This window comes from Solanum lycopersicum, chromosome 3 (assembly GCF_036512215.1).
Source record: "Solanum lycopersicum chromosome 3, SLM_r2.1".
NCBI lineage: Eukaryota > Viridiplantae > Streptophyta > Magnoliopsida > Solanales > Solanaceae > Solanum > Solanum lycopersicum.
The window spans coordinates 60243809-60259568 of NC_090802.1; the positions used below are offsets into that span (position 1 = coordinate 60243809).

Here is a 15760-nt window from a genome sequence, read left to right on the forward strand (position 1 = left end):
AATTTTGCAGCATCAATTTGACGGCCTCGAAGGTAGTGCAGAGCAAGGACCGCCATGTGAACCAAGGAATTGACGAGGACGAAAAAGATGGAGATTTGTTAATGAATCATTTAATTTGGTAGGTTATATGCAAATAGCTTCTCGTTCTAGTTTTCAATACTCTGATTGACTGTCAATTTTGTTGAGTTCTCACTGTTTTTCTTAGCATTGGTATCTTCATCTTGAATGCATGATATTTGGGGTAACGTATCTTCCTTTTACTTTTACATTGCCAAGTCTCTATCAAATGACCTTTTCACATCAGTAGCTTACTACTAAATCAGATGTTATTATATGATATATTTATGATTATGAAGAAAAGTACATGCACTAGATGTCATGGAGCAAATAGAAAATATGGTGGATTAGCTTGCATTTTCTATTAGTAATAATACAACGTAATTGGTATTACCAGAACACCTAAGGATAACGAGTGCTCCGGATTTTAGAAACTTCAAATATTGATAATTTAGGTAGATGGCCAACAATGTATGCTAGCTACTCAGATCCCTGCCTCTTATTTCTTTTTGTTTTTAGCATTTGAACATCACTTGATGGTGTGTTATCAAGTTGGTCTCTCTCGTCATCAGGCTTTGTTGATCTGTATTTGTACCGAGTGGCCCATAGGAGATAATGGAAGAAATTTAATCCACTTAATATGCACATTAGCCAATAAAACCTTTCAAGGTGATAATGATTCAAATTACTCCCGTAGAGCCAAGGTGTTTGCTGAAATCTACCTGTTATATGGTTTACTATTGATACAATCACCGAGCTAAGGTAGTAACCCATGGCTAGTGATGCCCAAGAGAGTGCTGTTGTCAATGACCTCATGCTTAAAGGGGCCTCAGTGAAGAAGAATTCCATTAGGCCAGCTAAGCTGAAGAGATCAGCTGATCCCAGGAACAGATATTGCAATGCTACCCAAAGAAATGTGATAGGCAGTGGTTCAGTTGAATTCATTAATCCAGATTGTTCGGCAACCCTCTTCCGCTTCATCTCCACCAGAGCTGCAACAGCCATAGCTACAACTGATAGGAATAGCCCGGTTCCAATCCGTTGTAGATGAGTAATGCCCATTTCGCTCTTAGTCACTGCCCTGGCAAAGGGGATTATCATATGGTTATATACAGGTGCCAGTATCATTGTGAATATGACTGGAAATATTGGAAGAGAAGCTGGTGGAACTTTTAGAGCTCCAATATATGTGTTCATAGTGGCTGCTTGTTGTACCGAAAATGTGGAAAGCTGAGCAAGGCAACAGTTAAGCATAACGGTAGACATAAATATTGGCACGACCTGGACGACTATTTTCACGTCTTGTACTTGTTTGACTGTGCATTGCAGTGATGGGTAGGTAGCGTTCTCCACTGTTGCTTTAGCAATGGATTTGAGGTCCTTCATTTCAGTTTGAATTTCTGTGTTTAGATCTCCATGTCCTTCTTCCGCACTAATCTCAGTTGTGTATTGGGGGGTTTCCCTCGTGTCTAACACATTACCAATAGAGTTCTTAGGGAATAGAGAGTTGGAAAATGCCGCCACAAGAACCTGTACGAATAATTCAATGTGAATTACTCTACCTTAATGTAGTACTTATGTTCAGGATGCCTACTAATAACAGAACCATACCTTAAAAATGGTTGTCATTGGGCTTCCTGTGGGAACTTTGATCCTGTAAGTCCTAGATCCGAGGAGGAAAATGACAATTGAGCTCAATATAGCTACGGTTGAGATACCGAAGCCCCACTGCCAGCCTTTATTATCTTCTATCCACACTACTAATGTCACTGCAATCAGTGCTCCACAAGCAAGACAGAAGATGTAATAATTGAAAAAGCTAGATCTGTGCTTCCTTCCTTGTGGCGTATTCTCATCGAATTGCTCCGCTCCATGTGAAGGAAGTGAACCTTTTATCCCTCCAACACCCAAGGCCACCAGGTAGAGGCCAGAAAATAACATTGCTATGTGGCCACCACCTACTTCTTTGCATGGGGCGTTTCTGTTTACTGATGCACAGATGGGCTGCCTCAGGGAAGGTATGCAAGCTTGCAATGTCAGCATTAATAGTCCCTGTTCCAGTATTTAGATTAGTAACAGTTCATGTGACATGCCATCCTACTTACTGCATGTCTCATGCTATAATCTTCTGAAGGGTATGTGTCTCGTATTTTTTCCCAGTCTGACCAAGTTCTAAAGAAGCAGAATGTTCATCATCGTCGTAGGAAACTTAGGCACTTCCTTTTGAGATCCTTAAAGTGGTTCCTGAAAAACTAGTAAGTCCATGCAGTCTATTTTTCCGGCGACAGGAAAAAAGCCGTGGATGGTTCTGAATAAAAGCCTTGATCACTTGATAATTTTACCTGGTGAAGTCTGATGAAGGAACTATGGTGCTGATACACTATTTGATATATACTGAGCTTTCCATTATTTCTCCATGAAAGCTGAAGTAACATTTTATTATCGTATGCCTTTTTCGTTAAAAATTGACCTGAAAATGAGCTATACTGAATTTCTGTGCCATCGGTCATCAATCAGGTGATTGCGCCATGGGCCCATTTTTGCATTCCTGATCTCTAATTGGCTAGAAAAATTAAAGGCATGTGGAATTTGGTGTACATCATTTGTTCATTTAGTAATTAATTTTTATTTCTATTATGCTGCTGACCCCATAAGTTAATAAATGGTGTGGATGGAAATATATGTGATGTGGGGTAGATAAAGTTATGGAGTGATTTTTATGCTTGCTAGTTTTTAGTATATGTCTGCTAATATACCTAGCATATCCAGGACAACTATTTGAGTGTGGCATCGTTGTTTCTTCCACAGAATACCTCCAAGATCCTTATGACAATATCTTATGGACTGCTTGGAAATTCCATCAGATTCTGTTTTCTCAAGTACGGACCTAAAACAACTGACTGTTTTCTCATAACTGCTGTCATGGTTAATGACGCATACCTGCCATTGATGTTCTATTCCTTTTGTCCAATTTCCTGTGATGTTATCAAGGTCCAGATTGACATTCTACTCTATCTACTTGTGTCTTTTGGTATAGCAGACAGTACAAAGCTGGGGGGGGGGGGTTTGATCTCAAAAAAGTTAAACTAATGTTATCTGGTTAGTGCATGTTATCGAACAAAAGATAATGTCAAAGAGACAGATATCTTACCATAAATTCTATTGTTGCACTTATGATATAGATGTAATAGGTGGAGAAGAAATCAGATGAGAGTCCGCCAAGTAGAGCAAGGAAGAAAGAAGTTCCCATAAAGTTTGTAACTATGTTGGCTGAAGCAGATGGAGAAAAATTCATGAACTTCGATAAATAAAGGACTAGATTGCTCGCATTTGCCAGGTATGCTAAGTTCTCCAAAATCTCCACCACTACATCCACAATTGAAAACAATCAGATTGATAGTTTGTTACAAGCTATATTTTACTATTAATGACTAAGTTCAGACAGATTATAATTACTAATTCATGAATATCAGTTGTAGCATTCATGAAAAGAGATGTGGTTTACAGACCCAATACAAAGGAGGCAGCAACAGCTCCACCATGACATTCTTTAATGGCTGCCCTGTTTCTCCAGTCCACATAGCCTTCCCACATGGTGAAACCCTGCTCATGATCCTGCAGTGTAATGCACATAAATTAAGTACAGATTTTCTGGGCGGAACATAAAATAAAAAAGGAAATGAGAGCTGTAATGCACCATCTGTGTGTATGTGTTTATATGTTAAGTTTCAGGAATCTTGATATAGGAGTCCCAAGTTAGAAGTTTTCCAGTCTAACAAGGAAGCTACACCAATGTCACCTTTAAATACTGGATGGACGAGGATGTTCAAGTTGTGTGGAAAAATCTGGATCTCTGATTTTGACCCTGCATTAAGGGTGTGTTTGGTAGGACGAAAAATTTTCTCTTAGAAAATAAGTGGGTGTCTTACTTATTTTCTAGTATTTGGTTAGCAAAAGATATTGGCCAAACACACTTTATATAATCTAGAAAAAAATTGATGGCGAGGGTGGAGTGTAGGAATGTGGGGATAAGTGTCTATGAGGTCTAGTGTGTTAAAGGTTAGGGAGGAGACAATTAATGTGGAATGAGGGGATAAAACTTGTTCATTACTATTTTCAGAATGGTTTCCGTTACATAGTTGACATGGGATAATTTACTGTATATTGAATTTAATTGCTGGGTTCATTTTAGTTCTTTTACTGCCAACATTTCTTTTTTCTGTATATGTGTGTGAAATTTCTTCCTTCTATCACAAATTGCTCTATCTTTGTCTTGATGCTCTTCTGTAAAATGAGGTGGTTCATTATAGTCACTTATCTATATAGATCAGTCGGTTTCTACTTCACGTGATTGTTGTCCTTGGCTGTGTCTTAGAAAGGTTTTCAACTCTCTAGTTCCTTCTTTTTGGTACTTGAGTTAACCTGTTAATTTTATCTTATCATCTAGTGGAACTCATGTCTGCAAGTTTCCCATGTGGACCCTCATTATTTATGGGAATCATACTCCAAAATTCACCAAATTGAGTGGCTGGAAGTTCTTAAAGTCATAGCCATTAGCATTTGCTTCCATCTAATGTCCTGTCAAACTCTGCTGTGTAAGCAAGCACTTTTAAGTAGATGACAAAAAATTAAGAAAACGTAAAAGTATTAGCATGTCCACACTCCAGAGTAAAAATAATACTAAATGTTTTTCAAGTTTACTCATTTGAGTGTTATCAAGTTGAAGCGACTAGCCTTTTCAATTGCACTGAGGCAGAGGGATTGTAATTATATGGTTCCCTTAAAAATTATTGATGTATGCTTGAGATCAATCATGAGATATTTACCTAAGTTCCCCGGAAACTGGAACTTATGAAATTCTAGCATGTGACATTCTATAGTCTTCACACCAAATTAATGTGATTCAAGTTTTTTGTTTTTGGAATAAAGACATGATATTCCATTTCTAATTTTGAAGTTTATGTTTTAGCAGCTTTATTTGCATATCTCATATGAGTCAATAGGCCAAGATTAGATAAATTATCTTAACTTTGTTGATCCAATAGTTTCTAAATTTTTCTAGGATATTTTGGTTAATATGATTTGACAGTAGAATAAATCCATCATTGATTTAAACACATGTTGTAAGCTATGATGAAATACCAAGACACATCATGTCTCCTTTGAATTTTTTCCTGATTCTCGAATGATTTGTTCTTATCCGCTTTCTGGATGGTTCTTTTTTTATTTTTAGACCAGGGAGGGAATGGAGCAGGAAGCAGTGCCAGGCATGCCTGAGACATTTCCAGATGTGATGGTGGAAGTTCCAAAAATCTTAAGATACGTACTTTGTCATGTCATTCTAGTGATGTTTTTATCTATTGCTATTTCTGTATTAATATTGGTGTCCGGATAAGCTTGCGTGCACCTCGACTAATTCCATGGTACCTGTTTCTTCCTATATTTAGTTATGTCAAAAAACAGTTATTAGAAGTGTTTAGCTTAGGTTCCAGTTTTAGTTTTTCTATTGCAGTGTCTTAGTGTCACAAACTTGAGCATTAACCTGTAAGCAGCCTCCTAAAATGTGCACAAAGAGCATCTTTAGATTCAGGTATCCACTGTATCACTATTGCATCTGCTTTTCCAAAACCTTGTGTTGGGTGCTTTGAGCACTGCTGCTATTTTCTAGATCAGACCTGTAAGAACTTAATAACTTCAGCACATCTGAATGTTATTTTGCATTACCACAGCAGAAAGTTTGATACTAGACCGGTAATGATTGATGGATGTGGTTTTATTTTTTGTCTATCAAATTGAAGTGTTACGATTAGGTTCTGGTTTCATGACGTGGATTGCAAATTTACAAGGCATTATTAGTCATATATGGAATGTTGAAGCTTCTGGAAAGGTTGAAGTTTGTGAAATTACTGTTAGGTTTCGCAACTGTGTTTCTCTCTCTTGTTTTTTGGAAATTCCTCCTGTATTACTTGGTCTTTTCTTTTTTCATCTTCTGTGTTCTGGTAATAATCTCCTATAAAACATGTGCACAAATTCATCATTATCTGAAGTCAGTTAGCTCTGTATCAAGATGCCTGTTCACATCCACCATCCCTTTATTTTGGTTGACTTCAGATGTTCAACATCCTTCTTATGCTCAACTAAAGGAGTTGGAAAGCCTTAATTAAAGACATGTCTGGTTATGCAAAGTTAAGAATGCATCTTTTAAGTGTCTGGAATCTGGAATCTTATCAATACCCCAGGTTATGATAAACAGATCATGCTTCAACTAACCTTAGGCCAAAAGTAGTAAAAATAATAACTATGTTTGATGCCTAATGCTATTCCTATTGGGACCTTATCCGAGTATGTCGTGATCAATCTGAAAGCCCTCATTTTGGCCAGGAAATCTACTAGTTAAGAAATTGGTGTATTTGGTTTAAAATTTCCTCCTCCTTACTTTCCGTGGCTCACAGAAGTGCATCTTTTTATCTTTGTTTAAACTTCATGTTATTGCATGGCTTAACTTTTTTTTTCTGATTCCTTGATTGTTTACTTCGTTATCTTGGGAAATTTCAAGAAAAAAGCCATTAGCCACATAGTTTTTAAGACTATTGTGGTGTGCCAGTCATATTTGTCCTCTATAGAAAGCCGGTGAATTGGAGTGGGATGTGAAGTTAATCCAATTGTACTCTTTTATTACAGAGACAGGAAGTGTTTGCTATGAAAAGGACATGGAGAGGAAAAGGCTTACCTGATTGGTTGCTTGGTGTCAGCACATGTGCCCTTTTCCTTCTGAAAGAGGGAATTGTAGTGGACTAGTGGTGCTATCTTGAAAGGTAAGTCGACCATTTGAATGCCTTATCTGGAACGTGTCAGATATATTTTTCTAAAACAAAACTAAATCAGTTTATAGCTACACCACAATCTAAAATATTACTCCAGCTTGGTGTAGATTTCAGCAAATGATTCATATACCAACAAAGTGTTCAGCAAAATTGGTTCCAAAATACTATTGATATGCATGCCTAGTATGAACAAGTTAGATGCTTTGCTCAATTGTGGTCATTCTTTTTACCTTACTGGCCCGAGAGGCACAGCTAGGTCACCATTAATTTATTATCGATTCTTCTTGAAAGTTTTTTAGGTATAGAAATGATTAGGAACAGTCCCATTCTGAAGAACATCAAAGTACTAGGGAGAGCTTGAATGTTACCCCCTATAATTAATGACATAGAATGTACAAGTTCTCAATTATTTGTCAGGACTGTTTTACTCTTCCATCAAGGATTATGTTGGGATAGATAGGATTTCTCCAAACTTAATCAGAGATCTCGAGTTCAAGCTCCATGTATTTTAAAAAAAAAAAAAAGGACTGCTCGGAAACACTTCTCACTTTAATGGGTGTTACACGATGCAAATTCAAATTAGTCTAGGCTCCAATGTAGGTACTGAATACCGACTAAGGAAACGCAGAAAAGACAGTTGCACTTTCTTGAGAATGTTGGTAGGAATGTGTTCAAATCAGACCATTTCATTATATGAGCGAGCATACTGTTTATTGAAGTTGAAAAGACACTAAATTAAGGAATCTGTATGGTAGGTAACTTGCTAAAAATATCTCCAGTACACACTCATTTGATAGTTTTAAAGGTCCTTCTGACCTTTATGAGACGCAAAGTGCTAATTGATCGTACCGACTGTGAATGGTACCAACAAACTTGAGGGGTCTCAACCACAAACTAACTTATTGTGCTAACACTATAGAGTAGTACATTATTACCGAACTTGTGTTTTATTCACCTTCTTTTGGTTTGGTATATGATCCATCCTATAAGGTCTTTGGGACAATTTAGAGTGGCCTTTTTATGAAGCAAATTGCTTCATACTAGGCTGTCTTATTTGCTGATTAGGTCATCACTTCTTAACTACACAAGTTTTGCATCTTCCTGCCAAACAATGAATCATATCGCAATCGAGACTTTATTGTTACTAAATCATAATGGGATGCATGGTAGTGCCTAATTTTTACCTTGGTTGTGACATCATTGGTGAAAGAAAAACAAAAGGTCATAAAATTGCATAATTTTTACCACATTCGTCACTTTTTGGCTATGAACTAGATGGTCTCTATTGTCCACATTTATAAAGAGTCTAATTAGATAGCTGATAATTTAGCCAATTTGGTTATTTAAGAATTTTGCTTTGACTGATATTCACATGTGTCTACTTTTGGGGTCTCATCCCCCCACCCCCTCTCTAGTTTCAGACTAATTTCTTATTGTTTTTAATTCTGATATTATCAAAAATGTATCTAAATTTATCTATTATTGTTTAGTTTCACACTTAAATTATTCGTTATAACTTATAAGTGTTGGAAACATATCTCAATGTTGACTAAATCAATTTTGGACAAATTTTGAGTTGGGCTTGGTTTTTGTATTTGGTTCTCTTGGACAAATTCTGAGTTGGGCTTGAAAATTGGAGTCATAGTGATCGCCGTGTCATGGAAGAATTATATTAAATAGCCGCTTATCATTTAAATTGAGGTAGAAAATTATTGATAAATGTATAATATATGAATAACCATATAGGTAGTAATATGTATAATGGTTAATGTCTACTTAGTTTGATAGAAAAAGTAAATAAAGAATTTGGCTAAAAGATACTAATCTTATATTTACTCCTTAATCATATTATATAGCCTTTGAAATCAATGTGGCAACATTTTTTACAAGTTTATATTAGAAAATAATAATCATTTAGAATTTGTAATTTGAAAAATAATCATAGTCATTAAAAATAGCGATTCTTTCTTATGGATTTCAAATTTTAAAAAGTGAAGCTCCACAATACCCCAGACAGATTTCAAAATTTATGATAGTATTTTCATTTGTTTAAGTTGAAGATTTATTATAACCTTGTCATGGTGTTTTCGCCTTAAAAGTTCATATTTATCAATCAATTTTCAATTACTAATTTTTATTATTTTTATTTTAAGTCGATCGTAGAGTTGGTAAGTACGTACAGTCCTTACATTTTACAATTACAACCATATAAAAAATAACTTAAATCATCTTTTTGAGATGTATAAATATTAGAGGACTAGAAGTTCAAGCTCCAGGTCATACAAAATATTATATATAGTATTAGGTGGTTTACTTCGATTTTAGACATTATCGATTACGGATATGTTAAATCATTATCAAATTAATTCTAAATCGTAATACATGACCAATAAATCAATACCATTATTTTTTTCAATTTGGGTTATTTGTTTATATACTACTTTAAAAAATTAAAGTAGAAGTAAAAAAAATAGATCACATTCAGCTCCCATGTCTTACTCTTTCCACTTTCTCGATCCTATCTTTATAATATATGTAAACCTTAAAAGAAGATTGTAATAAAGGTGTATCAGATACTAATTCCAGAATCACTATTTTATGTTCTGCCATATCTTTCTATCTTCCTTTAATCTATGTCTTCTCTTCCTTTCTCATTTAGGTAAATTCTTTTTTATTCCCCACATATATTGATGGCATAGTATATATATTAGACTCTAAACTTAGTTTCAAATTTTAACTTTGATCTTTAACTTTCATAATGTACAAACGTACACTTTAACTATCCAACTTTTAAATAAATAAACACATTAATCCTACATGGCACAATACATGTAAGACACCACGTAGGACAAAAAAAAATGACATGTAGAACATGTGTGTCTATTTTTTCAACTTTTTACAAGTTTAATTGTCAACTGTGCACATTCATAAATGTGATTTGAAGTCAAGTTAAAAAATATTTTTATGTATTATGCCCTTTTAATCCTCAATAGATATATTAAGTCACTGCTATCAACAAGGATTGTGGTAACTGCTCGAATATTAAATACTTCGTCATTTTTAGAAGTTTTGAATTTGTATTCTTTTTAAGTACAAACTCGCCCTTAGTAGCCTCAAATTTATTTTTCATTATCCACCCAACTTTTATAGCGTCTTATAGAATATAAAACATGTTTTCATTTGTGCGTGCCAACAACTTAAATCCCTTGCTCACTTTAGTTACATTCTTAAAAAGGGGAAATTAGTACATTAATTTAGTATTTTAGAAGTGAGGAGTTAAATTTCCTTTTTTTAACATCAAAAAAATAAAAAGAAAAGTTTATCAGCTCAGATCAAAAATTTTAGTTGTCTATCATAATTAAGTGATAAATTAAAAATAATTTATTTTTAGTAATTCGTCATAGTAGCATATAAACTCTCTCTCTCCTTTTTTAATAAAAAAATTATATATATAACATGTTTACATCAAATTAATAAATATAAATATATACGTAATATATTTCAACTCCATTATCTCAAGGTATAAATAACGTCTACGTACAATATTATTATCTCTAAATTTCACTTGTAAGATCATCGTGAATATTTTTTCTCGTTTTTCGTTTATCTGGGCCGACTAGATAAGCACAATAAGTGGAGGATACCTACTTATAAAAGTCAACTCTTGACTTTCATTCTATGAACATGCCAGATGTTTCATCAATCCTTTTTTAATAGTTTCTATCACCTTTGATTTCAACATAATTTTACTACTACATTGCTCAAGTCAAAAGATTAGTACCTGTCTAATACGCAAAGATTAAAAAGTCTTAAAGATCGATTTATTTTCATGCTTTTTGTTGATATTTGATATTTTTATCAAAATTTTAATTAATTTAATTTTGTATTATAATGAGATCTATATAAAAAAATATTTCTCGTAAGATTTTCTTTCATAATAAAGAAACATTATCAATCTCGACCTCGATAATCTAAAAGTTGATTAATCAATCACGCACGGACGAGCTCAGTGAGAAGAAAACATATGAAGTATTTACAGGTAGATGTCTTATGTCAAGGGAGTTAGTTCCGAGAGAGTAATTATTTGTTTCGTCTCTTAATATTTTTCCTTTTCAAAAGTTTATTTAACTAATTTAATATTTTAAATTTTAAAATTATACCATAAGTAATGTAGATTATCATCTCAACATGTTAATTTCATAAAAATGTTAATTCAAGTTTATATAGTTGAGGACATATTTTAAATAGTTATATGAGTTTAAATATCAATTGAAACAAATTAGAAGTCCAATATTGGGAGGATGAAAAATTAGTCTCCTTATATGGACTTGGACGAACCTTCTCTATATTTAAATAATGTATATTTAAAGTTGAACACACTTGGCAAAAGTTATGTCTTTCGCTTAGTTGTAATGAGTGTTCATTTGAAATGAAGGAGTTTTGGGTTTAAACCACAAATAAAATAATATTATTTTATTTTATTTTGAGAGTCACATATAATTATTTTTTTAACATTTTTAATAAAAGTTTATTTTAACAATCGCACACTATTACTTTTAAACGATCTTCATAAAATTTCTAACTTCGCCATCGATACAAACCTCCAGCAAACTTTTAAAATTCAATTTTGGTCGTGTGTCATATTTTATAGAAACAAATCGTAATATATTTATTTTTAAATGAAAAAAGATAAATTTAAGAGATAGTCATAAAAATTAAGCCCAAGTTATAACTAGAAAAATGTTTTTTCAAATGGTGAAATGACAAGTGGAATTGAGATGCTACAGTTACAAGGCCGTTGTCGTAGCAACATGTCTTTTTGTGCAACGTGTCAAGTAAATAGGAGCGAAGTGAGTAACAGTTTATGTTTTTGTAATTGCCCTTTCAAATTTTAAAAAGATTTCGATCAGTTTTTTATTTTTTATTTAATTTGAAAGAAAAAACACAAAAAGTTGAAAAAGGCAAAGAGAAAGAGCAACAATATACGTCACCCCACCGACTGATTGGGACTTTGTTTTCATCTCTCTATTTTTATATTTACCAATTTATCACCAACTGCTTTGAACTGAATTCTAGAAAAATTGCAATACTAAATTTTCTGTAGATCTGTATCTTGAAGAGATACATATATATTTGTATATTTATATATTTATGTATATATATGTATAAAATTAAGACGAGTTAATAGTTTTAAGAACATATATATATTTGTATTTATTTTTTCTTATTCTTATTCTAAGAATATATGTTTATACGTAAATACATTGAAAACAAAGAGATATATTTATAAGCTTTGAACTTGAGAAAAGTGTTTGATTTATGATAACTTAAAATTTAATGCTTGTATTATATACTACTATGAAATAGATACACGTTAATTAATATAAAAAGAGTGTAAAATAACGATACACAAATGTATTTGTATGTCAAGTGAATGCATGTATGATATTTAACATTAAAAATGTGAAACTTGAATATATTTTAATATGAGATATTTCTCCAAAGTATGTATAACTTGCGCTCAAAATATGAAGTTATGATTTTAATTTTTCAGTTTTGCATTCACATATAATTGAAAATCGTGATTTAAAAATTTAAATTTTCCGTAAAGTATGATTTGCAATATTATTTTTTAAAAAACTTTTATTTTGTGAAATATAACACTAGACTCATAAGTTTATATAATTTATAAAAGAAAGAGTAATCTTTTAAATTTTTGTAAGAAATTATAATGCACGATATGATCTATAATTTGGTAATTATAAAATAAAAAAAATTTAATATTTTCATAACTTATGTGAAAAGATACACAATTTATTTTTTTTAAAAAAAAATTATCTAAACTATTTCAACTTTATATTAATTTTGATTTTATATTATGATTTTATATAGTTGGTTAAAATATGATTTTATATAGCAGGTTAAAATGGTCCCTTTAATTAATAACACTCACTAGGTGACCAAAGCTTAAAATTATTTTTGGTTATAAGTAGTCTGTTGGCAAAGAGAAATGAATCAAAAACACTTCAGTCACATCTCTTCTCTGCTCCAACACACCCTCTTTGCTCTGCTTTATTCCCAAAAAAAAAAAAATCAACAAAATTTCTGTTTTTGGTTCTGGAACTTGGCTATCTTTTTTTTTTTGGTTCATAATCATATCCTTGTATTGAATTTGTAAGCAAGGGTGATGATGTTTATGGTGATCGGCAGTAGGTGCTCTCACACTTCCCACATCACTGAAATCATAATCACAAGCTTCTTTCGCCACAAGCTATAGATCTTTACTAATTCCATATAGTATATAGTTTTAATACAAGAATACAATATATATATATATATTAAAGGGGGTATTTATCAAGAACCCCAAATTCTTAATTACATAACGAAACGAGCGGATATGGGTGTTTCTTGAAAAGATCTCTGTTTTATAATTTAAAAAAATTTGTCTGTAGAATTCGAAGCTATGATGGCTCCAGGGATTCTCTATGGTGGTTCTTCTAATTTCGATGGCGTTTTTACTCAAAAACAGAGAGACGTGTTTTCTTCATCTACTGCACCGAAAGGGCATCTTGGTTCCCTTTTTGCCCCTGCCTCTTCTTCTTCTAATTTCTTGGGTACATCCTATTTTTCTTACACCGTTGACTTTGTATGTTTTTTATTTGGTTAATTTTGGTTTAGATAGAAATCTTATCTGTTTGTATGAATTTGTGATAATATTGAATTGAATTACTATTATGTTCATTTGGTTGATTGGCCTGAGATAGTTGTTATCACATCCATCTAGTGATGAAATTGAATTTGTATAGCATATTGTAAAAGAAAAAGTTGGGTTTGATGAGCTTGAGCTAAGGTTAAACAGGATCTCTATGTCGTGTGAAAGTAGTAATGTCTATGTACACTCTGTTCTCCCGAGATTTTATTTAGTGGGATTTCACTGGGGTATGTTGTTTTAAATAGTAAAAGAAAGTAAAGATACAAGAGTAACTGATGGTGTATAGAAATGATGTTTTGATAAGGAGAATACTAGAAAGTCTTAGCTAGTTTTAAATGGAACTGAATTTTAGTCAAAATTGATAACTTGGTAGTAATTTGTTCTGTGGGTGTTTTTATCTATCAGGATCCAGTTCTATGGTGAGTTTTCGCGGTGTTAATGGAGGGAAGAGATCATTCTTTGATTCGTTCGATCAGGATGACAATGAAGCTGATGAATTGGGGGAATATCTTCATCAAGCGGAGAAGAAGAGGCGACTTACTGACAACCAAGTTCAGTTTCTTGAGAAGAGTTTTGGGGAAGAGAACAAACTTGAACCAGAAAGAAAAGTTCAGCTTGCTAAAGAACTTGGTCTGCAGCCTCGCCAAATTGCAATTTGGTTTCAGAATCGTCGTGCGCGATGGAAGACTAAGCAGCTCGAGAAAGATTATGATGAATTGAGGAATAGATACGATACTCTGAAATCAAATTACAATAATCTTCTCAAGGAAAAAGAAGATCTTCGAACTGAAGTAAGGACCTTGCATCATATTTGGTACTTCATTAAATGTAATTTCATTTTCTTGAGCTTGTCGACTATGCTTGTGTTTGATGGTTCAATCCTTGATTCAGGTTTTCCGTCTCACCGGTAAGCTGTTTATCAAAGAGAAAGGAAATGGGCAATTGGATTTGCGCGATGAACACAAACACTCCAATGCATTGGCAAAAGAAACCGTGGTTGATCCAATGTCCAATGTACCAGCTCTGGTTGTTAAGCACCAGCAGGAAGATTTAAGCTCTGCTAAGAGTGATGTTTTCGACTCAGAAAGCCCACGTTACACCAGTAGAATGCATTCCTCAGTCGTAGATCAGGATGATTCTGCTCGCGCATTTGAAACTGATCAGTCGGATTCATCTCAGGATGATGATGAAAACTTCAGCAAGAATATGCTTTCTACTGCCAACCTACTTGGCAAAGACGCGGATGATGATTATCCCGCGACATCATCAAATTTGAGTTACTTTGGATTTCCAGTTGAAGACCAAGGTTTTGGTTTCTGGACTTATTAAGTTAAAAAAAATGTTTGTATTTGATTAGTAGTAATGCAGAATACTATTTAATGTGTCCTAGTAATATGTCATATATTTGGAGACATTGTATAGAAAGCACATTTCTGTAATAAATAAAGTCCAATGTATGGGTCCAAGAATAGTAATGAGTTCTGGTCACAAAACAGTTTGGAACTATGGCTATTGCGCTTTGCATACCTGTTGTGTAGGCTCTAGCTGGTGCTTTATATGTTGTGAAATTACGTTATTGAATTCACTATTAGTGATCACAATTCTATTATACCATGACCAATTCTATAAGGCAAAAGGTCCAAATCCGCGCTCTAGCATGTAGTATGAGAAAATGTCCTTTAACTTTGCTATCTGTTAAAAGTTTAACTTATTTATGTTTGGCTCATATTGACTTTGGTCACTAATGAATCAAGGTGCAGATAATTAGGAGGATGCTCCATAATAAATAGGAGTGAGCATAAATCACCGTATTACTGAATTGAAAGGTAATTGTCCTATCTAAAAATTCAATTTACCAAATCGGTAACTTTCACATTTATTAGTAATTATTAATTCTTGAATTTCAGATTGAATTTTGAAAATATTGAATCTAATGTGAATGAAAAGTCAGAAGGAATAAGTGCAATGAAACAAGAGTTGGGGTGGATAATAGTCGTAACGGAGGATTAATCAATAGACAAGTTGTCAAACAGTAAGTGTAGGGTCCTTAATTAAATCTTGAAGTCTCTCAAATGAAATCATTATTTTTTGGATGTTTAGCAAATTAATATACCTAGCTTTAACCTTATTTATTCAAACAAAATTGACTTATTCTTCTTTGGACAGA

General features: G+C 33.2%; 2 protein-coding genes across 5 annotated transcripts; one reads left to right on the top strand and one right to left on the bottom strand.

The window, feature by feature from the left end:
* The first annotated feature begins 10 nt into the window (after nucleotides 1-10).
* Nucleotides 11-15096, top strand: VAHOX1 (homeobox-leucine zipper protein HAT5-like). 4 transcript variants are annotated; one of them, XM_069294850.1, is made up of 7 exons: nucleotides 11-118; nucleotides 2866-2936; nucleotides 3240-3394; nucleotides 5291-5380; nucleotides 6739-13495; nucleotides 13999-14384; nucleotides 14485-15096. In XM_069294850.1, the coding sequence occupies exons 5-7, from the start codon at nucleotides 13345-13347 to the stop codon at nucleotides 14920-14922; spliced, it is 975 nt and encodes a 324-aa protein (XP_069150951.1). In that variant the 5' UTR covers nucleotides 11-118; nucleotides 2866-2936; nucleotides 3240-3394; nucleotides 5291-5380; nucleotides 6739-13344; the 3' UTR covers nucleotides 14923-15096.
* On the bottom strand, nucleotides 377-3895 carry LOC101251463 (protein NRT1/ PTR FAMILY 4.6). The gene is made up of 5 exons (XM_004236476.5): nucleotides 3755-3895; nucleotides 3567-3672; nucleotides 3209-3423; nucleotides 1669-2109; nucleotides 377-1587 (listed from the first exon to the last, which is right to left on the bottom strand). The coding sequence occupies exons 1-5, from the start codon at nucleotides 3755-3757 to the stop codon at nucleotides 538-540; spliced, it is 1815 nt and encodes a 604-aa protein (XP_004236524.1). The 5' UTR covers nucleotides 3758-3895; the 3' UTR covers nucleotides 377-537.
* Nucleotides 15097-15760: the final 664 nt, after the last annotated feature.

Excerpts from the sequence above, each read along its gene's own strand:
- VAHOX1 (XM_069294850.1), top strand. The coding sequence starts at position 13,345 with ATGATGGCTCCAGGGATTCTCTATGGTGGTTCTTCTAATTTCGATGGC. Across the intron at positions 13,496-13,998 it reads TTCTTCTTCTAATTTCTTGG|GATCCAGTTCTATGGTGAGT; the intron begins GTACATCCTATT and ends TTTATCTATCAG. Across the intron at positions 14,385-14,484 it reads AAGAAGATCTTCGAACTGAA|GTTTTCCGTCTCACCGGTAA; the intron begins GTAAGGACCTTG and ends TCCTTGATTCAG.
- LOC101251463 (XM_004236476.5), bottom strand. Across the intron at positions 3,424-3,566 it reads TGCTGCCTCCTTTGTATTGG|TGGTGGAGATTTTGGAGAAC; the intron begins GTCTGTAAACCA and ends TTGTGGATGTAG. Across the intron at positions 2,110-3,208 it reads GTGCAACAATAGAATTTATG|GGACTATTAATGCTGACATT; the intron begins GTAAGATATCTG and ends ATACTGGAACAG.